Source organism: Osmerus eperlanus, chromosome 19 (genome assembly GCF_963692335.1).
Source record: "Osmerus eperlanus chromosome 19, fOsmEpe2.1, whole genome shotgun sequence".
In the NCBI taxonomy this organism is placed as follows: domain Eukaryota; kingdom Metazoa; phylum Chordata; class Actinopteri; order Osmeriformes; family Osmeridae; genus Osmerus; species Osmerus eperlanus.
In genome coordinates, this window is record NC_085036.1 from 12,487,815 (window position 1) to 12,501,131 (window position 13,317).

Here is a 13,317-nt window from a genome sequence, read left to right on the forward strand (position 1 = left end):
TAGACAGGCGCTTTAACCAACTAAGCCACGGCGCCATGCGCCAATAATTCGAAATGTTTTTGTAGAAATATTTATTGTATAAATGGATGGAGTGGAAAAGGCACTTCAATATTGACGTTAACAGTCAATCTATTCTCAATATTACCGTAAGGATACGTTCACTGAAGATGTAAAGATGTTCATTACGCCTTACGCCTTGTACAAGAATTCCAATAATAACATAATTTTTCGACGAGGATGGGATTCGAACCCACGCGTGCAGAGCACAATGGATTAGCAGTCCATCGCCTTAACCACTCGGCCACCTCGTCTGCTAATAAGCAGTCCCTGAGAGACTTTTCCCACTTATTACTAAACATTTGCACATGTTGTACAATTCACATACACGGAATTTTCAAATTGATATTTTTAATGTGTTTATTTTGCTTCATAACATTGATTCATTATACTTCAAATTTTACAAGAGTTATATTATTTTCATTTTACAATCAAATAATCAGATTGGGATGATCAGAGTGTTGCAGGTCCCTGAGCAGCGGGTGAGATTAATCATTCCTCATCCTCGTCCAATCATCATGTTCTGATGCTTCACGAATGAAGCAACAGGTAAGGATGTTCCTCACTGACAATGTCCTACAATATTGTGGGGAAGTAATCTGATGTCAAGACATGACGAGTCGAGTCATGGTTTATAAAAAATAAAACAGTTTCTGTTTACTACTTACTTAGTTGTACTTATGTTTGTAATATTTTAGAACCTTTGACATGATTAAAACGTAAAAGTATTTATATTTACACCACATGTAGAATCTTAACTGATAAACAGAGGAAGCCTTCGCGAGGGAATTTGCATATCATCGACGTTAACATCACGAGGGCTCAAAAGCAAACATGCACGAATAACACAATGTTGAAACCCTCTATTAACTTCAACAGTCCTAAACTACCTCTATTGTACAGTACACGATTTATATTATTTTTTCAACAACTAGGTCAGATTGGGATACTCAGAGTGTTGCTTTTCTCTGAATATCGGATGAGATTAATCGTATCTCATTCTTAACCATTCATCATGTTCTGATACTTCATGAATGAAGTAACAGGTAAGGATGTACCTCACTGACAATATCAACAACAGCTGTGGAGATGGAACCTGATGTTAAGACATGACGGGTCGAGTCACGGTTTATAAAATAAACAGTTTCTTGCCAAAGGTACTTTGTAATATTATATATCCTTCGAAATGATTAAATCATAAAAGCTTTAATATTTACACCACATGTAGAATCTTAAATGACAAAGGAATGTGCATATAGTCAACATTAACATAACGAGGTCTCAGAAGCAGTCAAGCACGAATACGACATTTTTGAATCCTTATATTAAACTTCGCTTCACTAATGTGCCTCTGCAAGACAATTTCATACTTTCTTTAACATCTTGATCAGATTGGGGTACCCAGAGTGTTGCTTTTCTCTGGGACCGGGTGAGACTAATCATATCTCATCCTCAACCATTCATCATATTCTGATACTTCACGAATGAAGTAACAGGTAAGGATGTACCTCACTGACAATATCGATAGGTCGTTTCGAGAATGGTCTTATATAAATACATGACGGATCGGGTCATGGTTTGGTAAATAAAAATGCTCACAGTTTCTTATCCAAGTGTCCAATCTTCGTAAGATTTTATAATATTGGAAGTTTTTTTGTAGTTAAATAAATTGTATTAACAATGTTTCGCTGGTAAAACAGAGTAATCCTTTGCGGCCCATTTGCATATCGTCGGCATTTCAAGCCTTCCTATTGGTGGACACTTCATCGTAACTTTCTTATCTTTTAAATCACAGAACATGTACCATTGCGTCAAACAGTAACACAAAGAGGTATACCTTTTACTTATCTTACCATGACAGCGTCAATAGTTATACAATTTCAACATAAACACAGAGAGCGGCAGTTAATACCGCGCCACCCCCCTTACAGACCCCTCCCTCCACCACGACATGTGTGATTATACTTCCTGATTCAAGAATCTGTAGTATTTGTGGTAAAAGGTCATTTAAGATTTGCGATTTAAAATACAATTGTATTAATAACGTTAATTGCATACATGCTATTGATCATTCCAGAGGAAAACGTTATAAATCAAGATTAGATTTTACGTGTCTACTTAGCCTACTTGTACTCGCAGGGCAAATAGACCTGATCGTTTTTTCAACCATAGAATGGAACACGTCATGAAGGACGAATGGAGTCATTTTGATATAAATTAAATAAAAATGAAAAAATCATGATGAATGTGACTTGATTGAGTACTGTCTTTGATGGCTAAAGTGAAAGACTTGATTCTCATTCTGCGATCTACATGTAGGCTACTTTGGCTTTTGGGCTACTCACAAAACCTGTTGAATATGTAGCCTATCTAAAACTAGACTAGACTACTTTCCCCCTAGTTGCCAACATATTTATGAAAATTCATTTTGAGAATGTTACGTTGGTTAATCAACTGACCGCAAAACATACGTTTAACAGTTGACATATTAATATTTTTGTCTAGTATGACATTTGTTCCTCGACATAAGCATGTGATAGCGTGGCCGAGCGGTCTAAGGCGCTGGATTAAGGCTCCAGTCTCTTCGGGGGCGTGGGTTCGAATCCCACCGCTGTCAAATATATTGTTTCATAACAGCACGAAACGTTCTCTGCCATACTACACTCAATATGCATCTTTAACAACTGTTCATAATCGGTATATCTTATATATAGTATGATATTTCCATGAGAGCTTACCCACCGACAGCCATCAAACGTACAACCCACTTAATTAAACATGTAGGCCTATACATGACAATGACACCCTCAACAACTGTTTACTGTGTGCTTCACTCCACCCCCTCTCAGGCATCGCCATTTTGCTGGCATCACCACAGCCTGTAATTCTCCACCTTCAAAGATTAATGCCTACTCTCTCGGCTGCCTTGTCATGTCATAGATTAGCTTGACAATCAGCCTAATTAGCTATATGAATTGCACCCAAAAATGTTTACAAGACATTGCGTGTGCACTAGTTGCCCGGTCATAGACATGGTTGATCTGTGCCATTCCTTTGCCTGGCCACCCATTTCAACCTGCGGCTCGACGAATGACGTCAACAAGCCATCTTTGTTCGTTTAATCCAAGCGTCTGTTTATTACACGTTCATTATCGAAGTGACACTGCGAGACTAACGTAAGCAGATCAGTCGCAAAATTTAACAAGATTTTGGACTAACTGAGATTATAAAAAGGGGTACAATTGTGGAATACATTTGGCCAGTATTAGACATTAACACTCCCACCAACAGAAAACGCCAGCGGAGTGAATCTATTGCAAGGGAGCAAAAGCAGAGCGCTGTTCAGAAGACAGTCCGCTTTACAGCCACCTAGGCGAAGAAATCCAGTTCGGACTTGAGTACATTTATTGCCAAATACACCAAAAGAAATGTAAGTATCACACCATCAGCCCATTTGAGAGAGACGTTTTTATTTCCTTTTTGTCTGTCAATGGAAAATAATGTAATTTATCTGTGAAACTAGACGATGCACCCCTTGTCTAGAACGCTTTTATGTCCAATGTATAATGTTTCTTAATGTCTTCCTCAATGTGCTTGGACATTCTATCAAAAATACATGTATAGGAAATGTAACGGTTTATGTAAATTTACACAAAAGAACAATTAAAGAGAATTACAGTCGCTGGGTTACAGGCGATTCATTTGTAGGCGTCGAATGGCTTTTCGCTGGCCCTGGAGGTTTGTGGATATTATTTAAGAGTAAATGCCTAATTTAATTTGTAATAAGCTAATCGGTGTTACATTTCCGCGGCAAGCAGGTTTCCTTATCATTGAGCTCCGTCACGCACTCCTTTTTCCAGATTGGACTGGTTTGAGTAAATGAAGAGCTTGTTGTCTGTGTAATTGTCTATGGGTTATAGGAACATCCTATTAGGAATTTATAGAAGACTATAGAAAACACAAAGTAACCATCTGGTTACTTGGATAGATGTGATGGTCTCTGCTTATCGCTAGTTAGAAACAATTGTTTAGAGATTAAGGTGGGTCGAACCCCTTGAAAGAATTGAGAGAATTGATGTGACCAATATGTGGAATCTTTAAAACGAGAAGCTACATAGGCATATTATCTTTGATGTAACTAAATGGATAGGCTAGGCTAGACTATTATTAGCCATCTTGTTGGCTTAGCCGATGTGATATTGCTAACCAACTGTGGGGGTGGGGGAACTGACGCTCATTTCAGTCGATTATCACGCGTCGACGGACATTAGATATCTTATTTTATCAGTTAATTGAAGAGTAAACAGTGGATGTGACGCGTTGTCTCTCTATAATCTACTTAATTATTTCGTTGTAGCATGTTATTTCGGCACTAAACAGCGCGCAGGTGTTACACTGAGAGAGAAGATGGCCGTGGGTGGCAGTCTTTTCTCATGTCGATTTGTGCATGCAAACAATTATCTGCTAAAGTAAAAGCCTACAGGTCGTTGAAACAAGTCAATTTTCACGTCGATCGCTTTACAATAAAGTACTCATTCTCAATTTACTCATATTATATATGTTCTCTCGATCACGACTAACGCCCTTGGTGTTACAGGAGAAACTAAGTAGGCTGTATATATATATACTTTTTTTCTAAGCATGAATGGCCTCACCGTTTCACTGAAGAGGACATTTCTAAAATCTTAACCATTTTATTGTATTGACCTGTTCGTGAGCGCCGTACGCCATGCTATCACTAGGCCCATTTCAGCACTGGACAGCGCCGTAATAGTCTTTTCTTACAGTGCTGAAATTGACTTGGAGTGATGGATCAAGTGTGTTTTTACGTTGATTCCACTAAATTGTGCTGTAGACTTCATGCCATATGTTTATGCGATTAACGCTGGAACCTGTTACAGTTAGGCGATAGTAAAGTGTGTCCAACGGTTAACCTGAATCAAGTCAAATCGGTGCCAGTACGACGTAAGAGCAAAGGCACCGTTTATATATAGCAAGCTGTTATCAACTGGCCCTTATGCTCCACAACAAAGACGTTCCTCTCATATGAACAACACTTTACCGTTTCTAACGTTAACGCCATAGAGTCAAAGCTGTAATAATTAGACTAGCCACCAAACACATGCACACGATAGACGCGTTTAGGGAACAAAATTTGGCTTCGCTCATCTCTGCTTTCCTCAAGGCGCAAGGAGGTGAAAGAGGCCAGGATTTAGCTAAAAATAGAGCTAGTAAGATAAGGTTGTATTTAGCTACGCCATCAAAAGATACGTGGTGATGGTCACAGAACCGTAGGCTACTGTTAGTATTTTGTAGTACAAAATCAACAAAGTATTTTGACCTCACATGTTGTATTTGAATAGAAATTATGACCCCTCTACACCTGGAAACGGCAACCGACAAACATTAAGAGCATTCAGAGAGGATTCAACTAACACATGGGGATTAGCTGTGTTTGTGGCGGCCTTTAAAGGTGACCTTTATACAGAGTTTTGTCTCCCTCTAGTGGAGGAACAGTGGCACTAGTACAAGCAGAATTCAGCCGTCACATAATAATTCTGTAATACTGTGTATAGGCCTAGTGACTCGGTGGCTTGACGTATTAATTTAATGTAGACTAATGACAATACGACTAGATTGTTATATATATATATATATATATATATATATATATATATATATATATATATATATATATTGTTACAAAGAGTTACAAAATAATCTCAATCAATTAACTATTTGCGTGGCTGTCAAACCTAACTAATCCTGGTGTCTTACGTGTATGTAGCAAGATAGACAAGCTAGCCAGTTTACTCATGTAACTTTATGTATTTATTTGAGCTAGATAGCCACTTAGCTATTTGTTGTTTTCATTGCGAAAAAAAATAGACAATGACAGATTTCAATCAAGCCTCAAGCTTATAGCTAGCTCTAGCTAAAAACGCGTATAGTTAGAGGCCTTCAATTACACCAGTCTGCTGACCCAGCCAGGCAAAGTTAGCAACGTTTGACCTCACGAAGTCCTTGTTAGCTAACATTCATTCTCAACCATCTTAGGCATAATTACAAATAGCTTCAACCATATCGACTGAACCACAACTCATGCGAAACTTCATCCAGGTGTGGTCGTGACATTATTGCATCCCAAAGGTATCTTCTTTTCCCTAACGTCATTTGCCGTTACGTTAGCATAGCTAACCAACTCTATCCTCACCTCACAATTATGAGGGGGGCGGAAACGGAAAGAATGTTCGTTACCAACTGCTTCAATTTGTTAACAGCTCTGACCTGTCAGAACTCTACAGAGATGATAACAAAAAGAGTCCCTCTTTCAGTTTATAGTTTAGCCTGTGTTATAGGTGTAGTATGATCATAATAATAAGTAAACATTAAAAAAGAATGGACAATAAGAACTGTTTACCGTTCCAAATAGCACTTCACAGTTGAAAAGGGTACATATCCATGTTGAATTGGAGGTAGATTTGGCTAAGCCTTCACAAGAGAATAATGAGATATTCTTCCTGACATTTTGTGTGCGTGCGTGCGTGTGTGTTGATGACAGGTCTGCCCCTGCAGCCGGAGCACCAGCGCCAGAGGGAGCTAACCAACCTCCCAACCTCACCAGCAACCGCCGCCTGCAGCAGACACAGGCACAAGTAGATGAGGTGCGTTTCCCCGTGGACGCTGTCTCACAATGCAGACGAACCGAGACACAATCGAATTTACCCGTTTACACGAATCCCTGAAACGCTCGGTTGTTTTTACCTACCCTACGTTGATTTCTCCATCTGCTGTCGAGTCTCATCAAATGACAACACGGTCATGAATCAGCTACAGACTCGCTCATATTTGAGTGTTACCTTCCCTCCAATGAGCCACATATCAGTGCCATGTTCAACACAACGTGTTTACAGTTAAACGAGTCTGTCTCTGTCTGACCTGTGTGGTCTCTTTCCCAGGTGGTGGACATTATGCGTGTGAACGTGGACAAGGTCCTGGAACGTGATCAGAAGCTATCTGAGCTCGATGACCGGGCTGACGCTTTGCAGGCTGGGGCTTCACAGTTCGAGACCAGCGCCGCCAAACTCAAGAACAAGTATTGGTGGAAGAATGCCAAGGTGAGTGCCACCGAGAGGCCAAGATGCTCCCGCCGAAAGACTCACACTGATCTTGTTAATGCCCAATCGTCTGGATTGTTGAAAACAAGTTACACTTGGACGGTGCATGCTGTCATTGAAAGTTGTTTTGGTTATTACTGCTGTTTGTCCTTCTCAACGACTGTTTGTGTCAATCTTTGTCTTCTCCAGATGATGATTATTCTGGGGGTGATATGTGTGATTGTCCTCATCGTTGTCATCGGTAAGGAATTCTAGGTCACTGAGCTGCAATGTCTTCTCAGTGATATACTGTCCCTCCGTTTTAATGATGACCTACTCTGTCGTTATCTGAGTCTCTGTCTTAATTTCGTTCTCCCCCCCCCCCCCTCTCTCTCTCTCTTTCTCTCTCTCTCTCTCTCTCTCTCCTTCTCTCTCTCTCTCTACAGTGTACTTCAGTACCTAAGAAGAGTGACTCCTACCCCAGTCGGCACTCGAGACTGCCAGCTACCCTGTGACAGAAAACCCTTCTAATTGATGACAAAAGTAACAATTGACGATCAATCAGTTAATTCGATTGTTCCCTAAACAGTCTCTAAATATGACACTTCTGGCCCCCTCACCCCTCCCCTTCCCAACCCTTGCTTCCACCACCTCACCTCTGGACCCCTGTCAATCTTCGTCCTGTGAGTTTGTGGCCCTGCCTCCTGTGTAAATACTGCTTTTCTAAACTTAATTTCACACTCAGAACCCAATACTTGTTGTGATTGTTACTTGATAACAACAACAGAAAAAGGAAACTATGGTCCTGGCGGTAATTGTTATATACCAGATATGAAATATATATATATAGTTCTTTGTAGAGTTTTATTCTGATATAATGTTTTTTGTAGGTTGTGTGTGTGTGCGTTTTGTATTTTTTAATTTTTGTATTAATTTGACTTACGCTTCAGAATTCAACTACTGCCTAATCATCAGAGTGTGTATATCTTGCACGTTCTTTTACTGTTCCTGCCTGTCTCTGGTTTCCTCTGGCTCTGTTTCAGAGCATAGGTGCATATTTGCACAGTGGACTTAGTTTCCTTTAACTGAGGTAATCAATATTCCCCTCACTTTCTCCCATCCTTCCTTCTTTCTTCCAAACTTCCTCATTCGTTCGTTCGTTCTTTCTCTCTCTCTCTCTCTCTCTCTCTCTCTCTCTCTCTCTCTCTCTCTCTCTCTCTCTCTCTCTCTCTCTCTTCTTTGTAAACTGCCATAGTACAGTTGGACCAATGTCTGTAGATGTTACTTAAGTTACTTTTTAGTGTCTTATTTCGAAAACATTCCTACATTGCAGTCTAGTGCAAATGCTGTTGGTGTAGCACATGTATGTGTAAGTATCTTTGAAAAGTTAAAATATATATATATATATGTATAAAGTAAAAGTAAATATTATCACCAATATCAATCTAACAAGTCAGTGATGAAAACATATTCTGCTAGAAAATTATTAATTCATGGTTTCTTTGGGGGTTTTGACCATGTCCAATTGGCTCATGTTTAAACATCTGGAATTATTTAGATTTTTCTAACTCTTCTCCAATCGTACGGTGATGTCATTGCTAACAAACAGCGGACATAGACTTGTAACTGATACTTACACCTGGGGGGAAAAAAACTGTAGCTGTACAAACTGGTGACAGATATCAATGCTGTGTTTTGAAATAGGTGTCTCATTCAGGCACTCCCAATCTGAGACACAGACAAGCCTTAGTCTCATAGTGATCAATTACAAACCAACTCTTTGGAGATTTTGAGGGCCAAACTATCCTCACACAGTTTTTACTTTTGTGTAGGAGGAGTGGCTAAATGAATAAGGGGAAGCGGTTTCAAATGCACAAATGTCCTTGTTTTTGATGGCGCTGTTGGGCTGGTCAAACGTCTGACCGGCCGAGAGAGAACCACATGCAGCAAAGCCTCACCTGTTGACGAGCACACCTGCCTTACTCTCAGTGAGGGTACAAGTCCGAAAACGGACGAGAAATTAGGAAAAGAAATGGCAAACAGGCTATAATCCGGAAAAAAAAACATTGCTCGACTAGTCGGTGAATTGGCCCTGTGGTCGCATCTTTCATATTGTCAGGGATTTGCTGTCAGAAGTTGAGCACTGTAGCCAGCCTTCCAAGAAACGTTACGAGAAACATCTTCCATTTCCAAAACACGTACAGGAATGAACGTTTAGCTGTTGCAGTGGTTCTCTCTCTCTCTTTTTGTGTCTCCCTAGTTACTGCCTTTTTCTTTTGTAACCATAGTAATAGAGTATATTTATATAGTATATTTTTTTTGTGTGTGAAACAGACAGATACAGAGAGTGCAATCAGGATTTAACTCATTGCTGTTAGCAGTAAGATTCTCAATCTCTGTGTGTCTTGTATGTGTGAGTGTATTTTTTGCAAGTCAGCTCTGTAAGTTACACACTGCCAAGCAACTAGGGAGAGGCTTCTGTTCTCAATTATTTTCTCATTGGTGCCCTTACTGGTTTGGTCTTAATAGATGCTCTAGCTTGCTCTACACATACAAAAAACCCTGTTTCTCAATCTATCCTCAATCAAAGAAAACACTCATTGTGATTGTAGGTACACCTATAGATATTTTCCCCTTTCAACGATCCTCCAGTGTGTGTGTGTGTGTGTGTGTGTTGGAGGAGCTCTGCCTGTTTTGGGAATATCCCTGGTTTATCCTGACAGATTAGGCCGCTTTGACCTAGACGGCAGGGCAAGCTGTTACTATGACAACTTAATAGTGTAAGTGTATGTGTGTGTGTGTGGGAGGGTGTGTGTGTGTGTAGGAGGGTGCGTATAGAGCAGAACAGTCAACACTGCTCTGATTTGCCTTTTTAATCCTAATCTTTGTGGGCAGAGAACTCCAACCAACTTTCACACACACTCACACACCGGCACACACACTCACACACCGGTACACACACACACACTTACACACACACAGTCAACAACATACACTTACACACACAAATACACACACACAGTCAAACACTTACACTTACTCACATACAGACACTCACTCACACATGCTCTCATTTGAAAAGAAATGGCCTTAGAATGCCCCATTTCCCAGTGTTCTCCCTAAATAGAGCAAAACTAATACACAGGAATATTACCAAAGACCAGATTTTCTTGCTTTATACTGCCAACTGCCATCAAAAACAAGTCAAGGGACACGACACGTTCTCCCTGAATCACTTGAACAGCAACCGCCCTCCCCTATTTTTGAGAGCTCATACCCTTTATTCAAAAGACCTAGTTACCCAGTTCATCACACTGGATAAGGCACAGAGATCTAAATGTACATTTTACCATAGAAACCCAAACCCCCCAAGCACAACGTGCTTTAGCACCTTCTCCTGAGTCCCCCCTCATAAGAGTGTAGTGTCCGTCCAGGTCTGGAGAGCTACCTTAACCTGTAACAAATCTTCAGACATATGCTCCTATATCTTATAAATAGCACAACTCCTCTTTTTGTGTGTCTGTAGTGCTGACGATTTCAAAATAAAACAAAGTATAAACTTGAACTATAGCTGTTAAAACAAAAAGCAAAAAAAAAAAAAAAAAAATCAATGATCTGTATTGTTTGGTGTCGTAGTGTGGGGTGTTTTGGGGGGAAGGGGGTCCAATTTCCTCAGGTAGGAGATATAAAAATTTCCATCGAAATCTAGTTGAAGATTTAAAAAAAAACATTAAGTCAAATTTGGAATTTCAGCCAATTTAAAACATTCGAGGGGTTACTATAAATAGTCAATGGCACCTCTCACTGGAGTTAACACGTTCTCAGTCTACTGGAGTGACTTTACACTGGTGGGGGTAGGACACCAGTGTTACTCACTAATTCAAGGGTTGTCCTAAGAATGCTCAGCCAATCAAATACAAAAAAAAACTGTCAAAATTGGTGTATGTGAGTGTTCTTTCTGTTGCTTTTTCTCTGTAAGAAAGGACGCGTGCATCTTTCAACGACCTGACACTTTTTCTGTTGTATTCTAGGTATTCAGTTGGTGGGGTGGGTGTGGGGACGGCTCAAATCTAAAACGGTAGAGATCATTGTTTTTATGTCAACCTAAAGAGGCGTGGAGTGATCTCATCACAGGAGGGAACCTTTTGAGACACTGCACCCTCCGAGTTTGATCGTAAACGAACAACGCTCTGTCCGTTCACACCGAAATCACATGATCTGGACCAAATGTTTCCCCTTTTGATTTGTGTTAAGTTACTGATAACTTTAGAATTACGTCAGTGGCTTGCGTGCTTGTACTTTTGGACAGAAGAAGAAGAAGAAAAAGACAATAGAGACTTTCTATGTAAATCCTATTAGACAGGTCAGGAAACTGAGATGGTATTTTTACCATCCTGTTAAACCATATGTTCAGTACGTTTAGACTGATGTCATGAATTGCGCCAGATTTCTGTGTTGTTAAATTATTTTTATTTTAGGGAGGGAACTATTTTCTTTTTTCTTTTGGGTCCGGGGTTTCGGGAATAAGAACTCATATGTCCCCTGTTGGCCAAGGCTTACTGGAGGGACTAGACTGGGTGATCATGGGAAATGTGTATTCTTGTTTATTTTTTGTTAACCTATTGATACATTTCTTGTTTTTATTTGGTAAGGGATTTGGAAACTAACACGGTGGATTACAATGCAACAGAGGAAACTAATGGAAAAGTACATAATTGTAGTGTGAATCTATCAATGTCTTATTATATTGATGAACATCATGGAAATATATCTATATTGGAAAAACAACGATGATGATGACTTGTGTTTATTACCCCAGTTTAGGAATATTCCGTGTGTGATGTGGCTGTGTGGGTGGCTGTTTGATTACCATGACGACATAAAACTGAATAAAACCAATGAAAAAAATGGGTCCAAAACACAAGTGACTTATAAGTTTGTTTAAATGTTTTTTTCGAAAATCTGATATATGATATTAACATATAGATAACACAAAGTGCGTCTATACACATGCCATTCACTAAAGCTTTTATACGATACAGAGTTTAATTTTATTAATTTTATTAAACTACCATCACGTTGATGTCAAGTGTAGTTGCTACATGCGGTGCTGCCCCACACACATGGACACGAGTGGCAGCATGTGGATGTATATCACACTACACAGGATCAAACAATACACAACGTTCCAAGGCTCTAACCACTTCAATTATGTTAGAACGACCCTTTTCTGGTCCTTGGTTTTCTGCACGTTCTATGTGCATCATTTGCATGTCGCTTAGGATAAAAGCGACATGCAAAAAAGGACAGAAAGGACGCGTTAAAACAATCCATAAATGTAATATACTTGGTTCGTTGATCAAATTGCAATATAATTTATGTCTACATACATTAAGATATAATAACATAATTCTACATAAAACACCTGAGAAACTGTAACGGTGGCGTGTCACAGTGATACGGAGCCACACGCAGAGCGCCCACGAGGCTGTCCTGTCCCAACAGAGCAGTGCTGCTGGGTAGGTGGTGGAAGCACGCGGAGGAGAGTAGCTGGAATCGAAGCAGATCCACTACTTGGGCCGCGAAACAATAAAGGCCTCTTATTCATGAATAGACCACAATCGACTATAGTCTTATGAGTAATAAGGTTATCATTACTACAATCTAGCAGTCTCTTGATAGGCTAATAAAGGAAAGTGGAGGGGCTGTGGCATAAACTCTTAAACCCTGTCATTCAATAAGTGACTGTGAGTTTGTGTGTGTGTGTGCACGCGATTGCCAGTATATTTGGAATAAACATAAGTAGACTACAGTACAGTTTTTAAGACCATACTAGAGCCGTTGGCTCTGGGCCAGACTGGTAACACCAACATAGGCCAACCCACGGGACAATAACCGCAACAGCCACGCTTGTAGAAAACGGTTCAGCCAAACGTTTCATGTGTCTTTATATTTCCGTGTAGCCTACCTACTCTGTGATTCTTAAGACCTCTTTGGTCAGACTATTAAGAATTAAGTAAATGTCCACTAGTTGAATAGTTTTAATTAGAACTGGGTGCAAACCTTCACTTTTTCCACGTTGCGTTACGAGCTTTTAAGACTTTAAGGCTAAAAGTCATGAAACTAGGAGGAAAGTAAAGGGGGCAAGGACACGATGAATTAT

At 39.9% G+C, this 13,317-nt stretch overlaps 1 protein-coding gene and 6 non-coding genes across 7 annotated transcripts in view; 2 read left to right on the forward strand and 5 right to left on the reverse strand.

The window, feature by feature from the left end:
- Positions 1-35, reverse strand: part of trnat-agu (transfer RNA threonine (anticodon AGU)) — a 74-nt gene extending 39 nt beyond the window's left edge. Inside the window, exon 1 of the tRNA in view lies at positions 1-35. This exon is cut by the window's left edge and continues 39 nt beyond it. This is a non-coding gene — a tRNA (tRNA-Thr).
- Positions 36-229: 194 nt separating this feature from the next.
- trnas-gcu (transfer RNA serine (anticodon GCU)) lies at positions 230-311 on the reverse strand. The gene has a single exon. It is a non-coding gene; the product is annotated as a tRNA-Ser (tRNA).
- A 184-nt stretch (positions 312-495) lies between these two features.
- Positions 496-629, reverse strand: LOC134040147 (U8 small nucleolar RNA). The gene has a single exon (XR_009932858.1). It is a non-coding gene; the product is annotated as a U8 small nucleolar RNA (small nucleolar RNA).
- Positions 630-992: 363 nt separating this feature from the next.
- On the reverse strand, positions 993-1,126 carry LOC134040148 (U8 small nucleolar RNA). Its single transcript, XR_009932859.1, has one exon. It is a non-coding gene; the product is annotated as a U8 small nucleolar RNA (small nucleolar RNA).
- Positions 1,127-1,443: 317 nt separating this feature from the next.
- On the reverse strand, positions 1,444-1,576 carry LOC134040146 (U8 small nucleolar RNA). The gene has a single exon (XR_009932857.1). It is a non-coding gene; the product is annotated as a U8 small nucleolar RNA (small nucleolar RNA).
- A 1,016-nt stretch (positions 1,577-2,592) lies between these two features.
- trnal-aag (transfer RNA leucine (anticodon AAG)) lies at positions 2,593-2,674 on the forward strand. Its single transcript has one exon. It is a non-coding gene; the product is annotated as a tRNA-Leu (tRNA).
- A 520-nt stretch (positions 2,675-3,194) lies between these two features.
- Positions 3,195-12,078, forward strand: vamp2 (vesicle-associated membrane protein 2). Its single transcript, XM_062485359.1, has 5 exons — positions 3,195-3,487; positions 6,620-6,722; positions 7,017-7,175; positions 7,365-7,416; positions 7,601-12,078. Coding segments are annotated over exons 1-5 (333 nt in total). The 5' UTR covers positions 3,195-3,485; the 3' UTR covers positions 7,618-12,078.
- Positions 12,079-13,317: the final 1,239 nt, after the last annotated feature.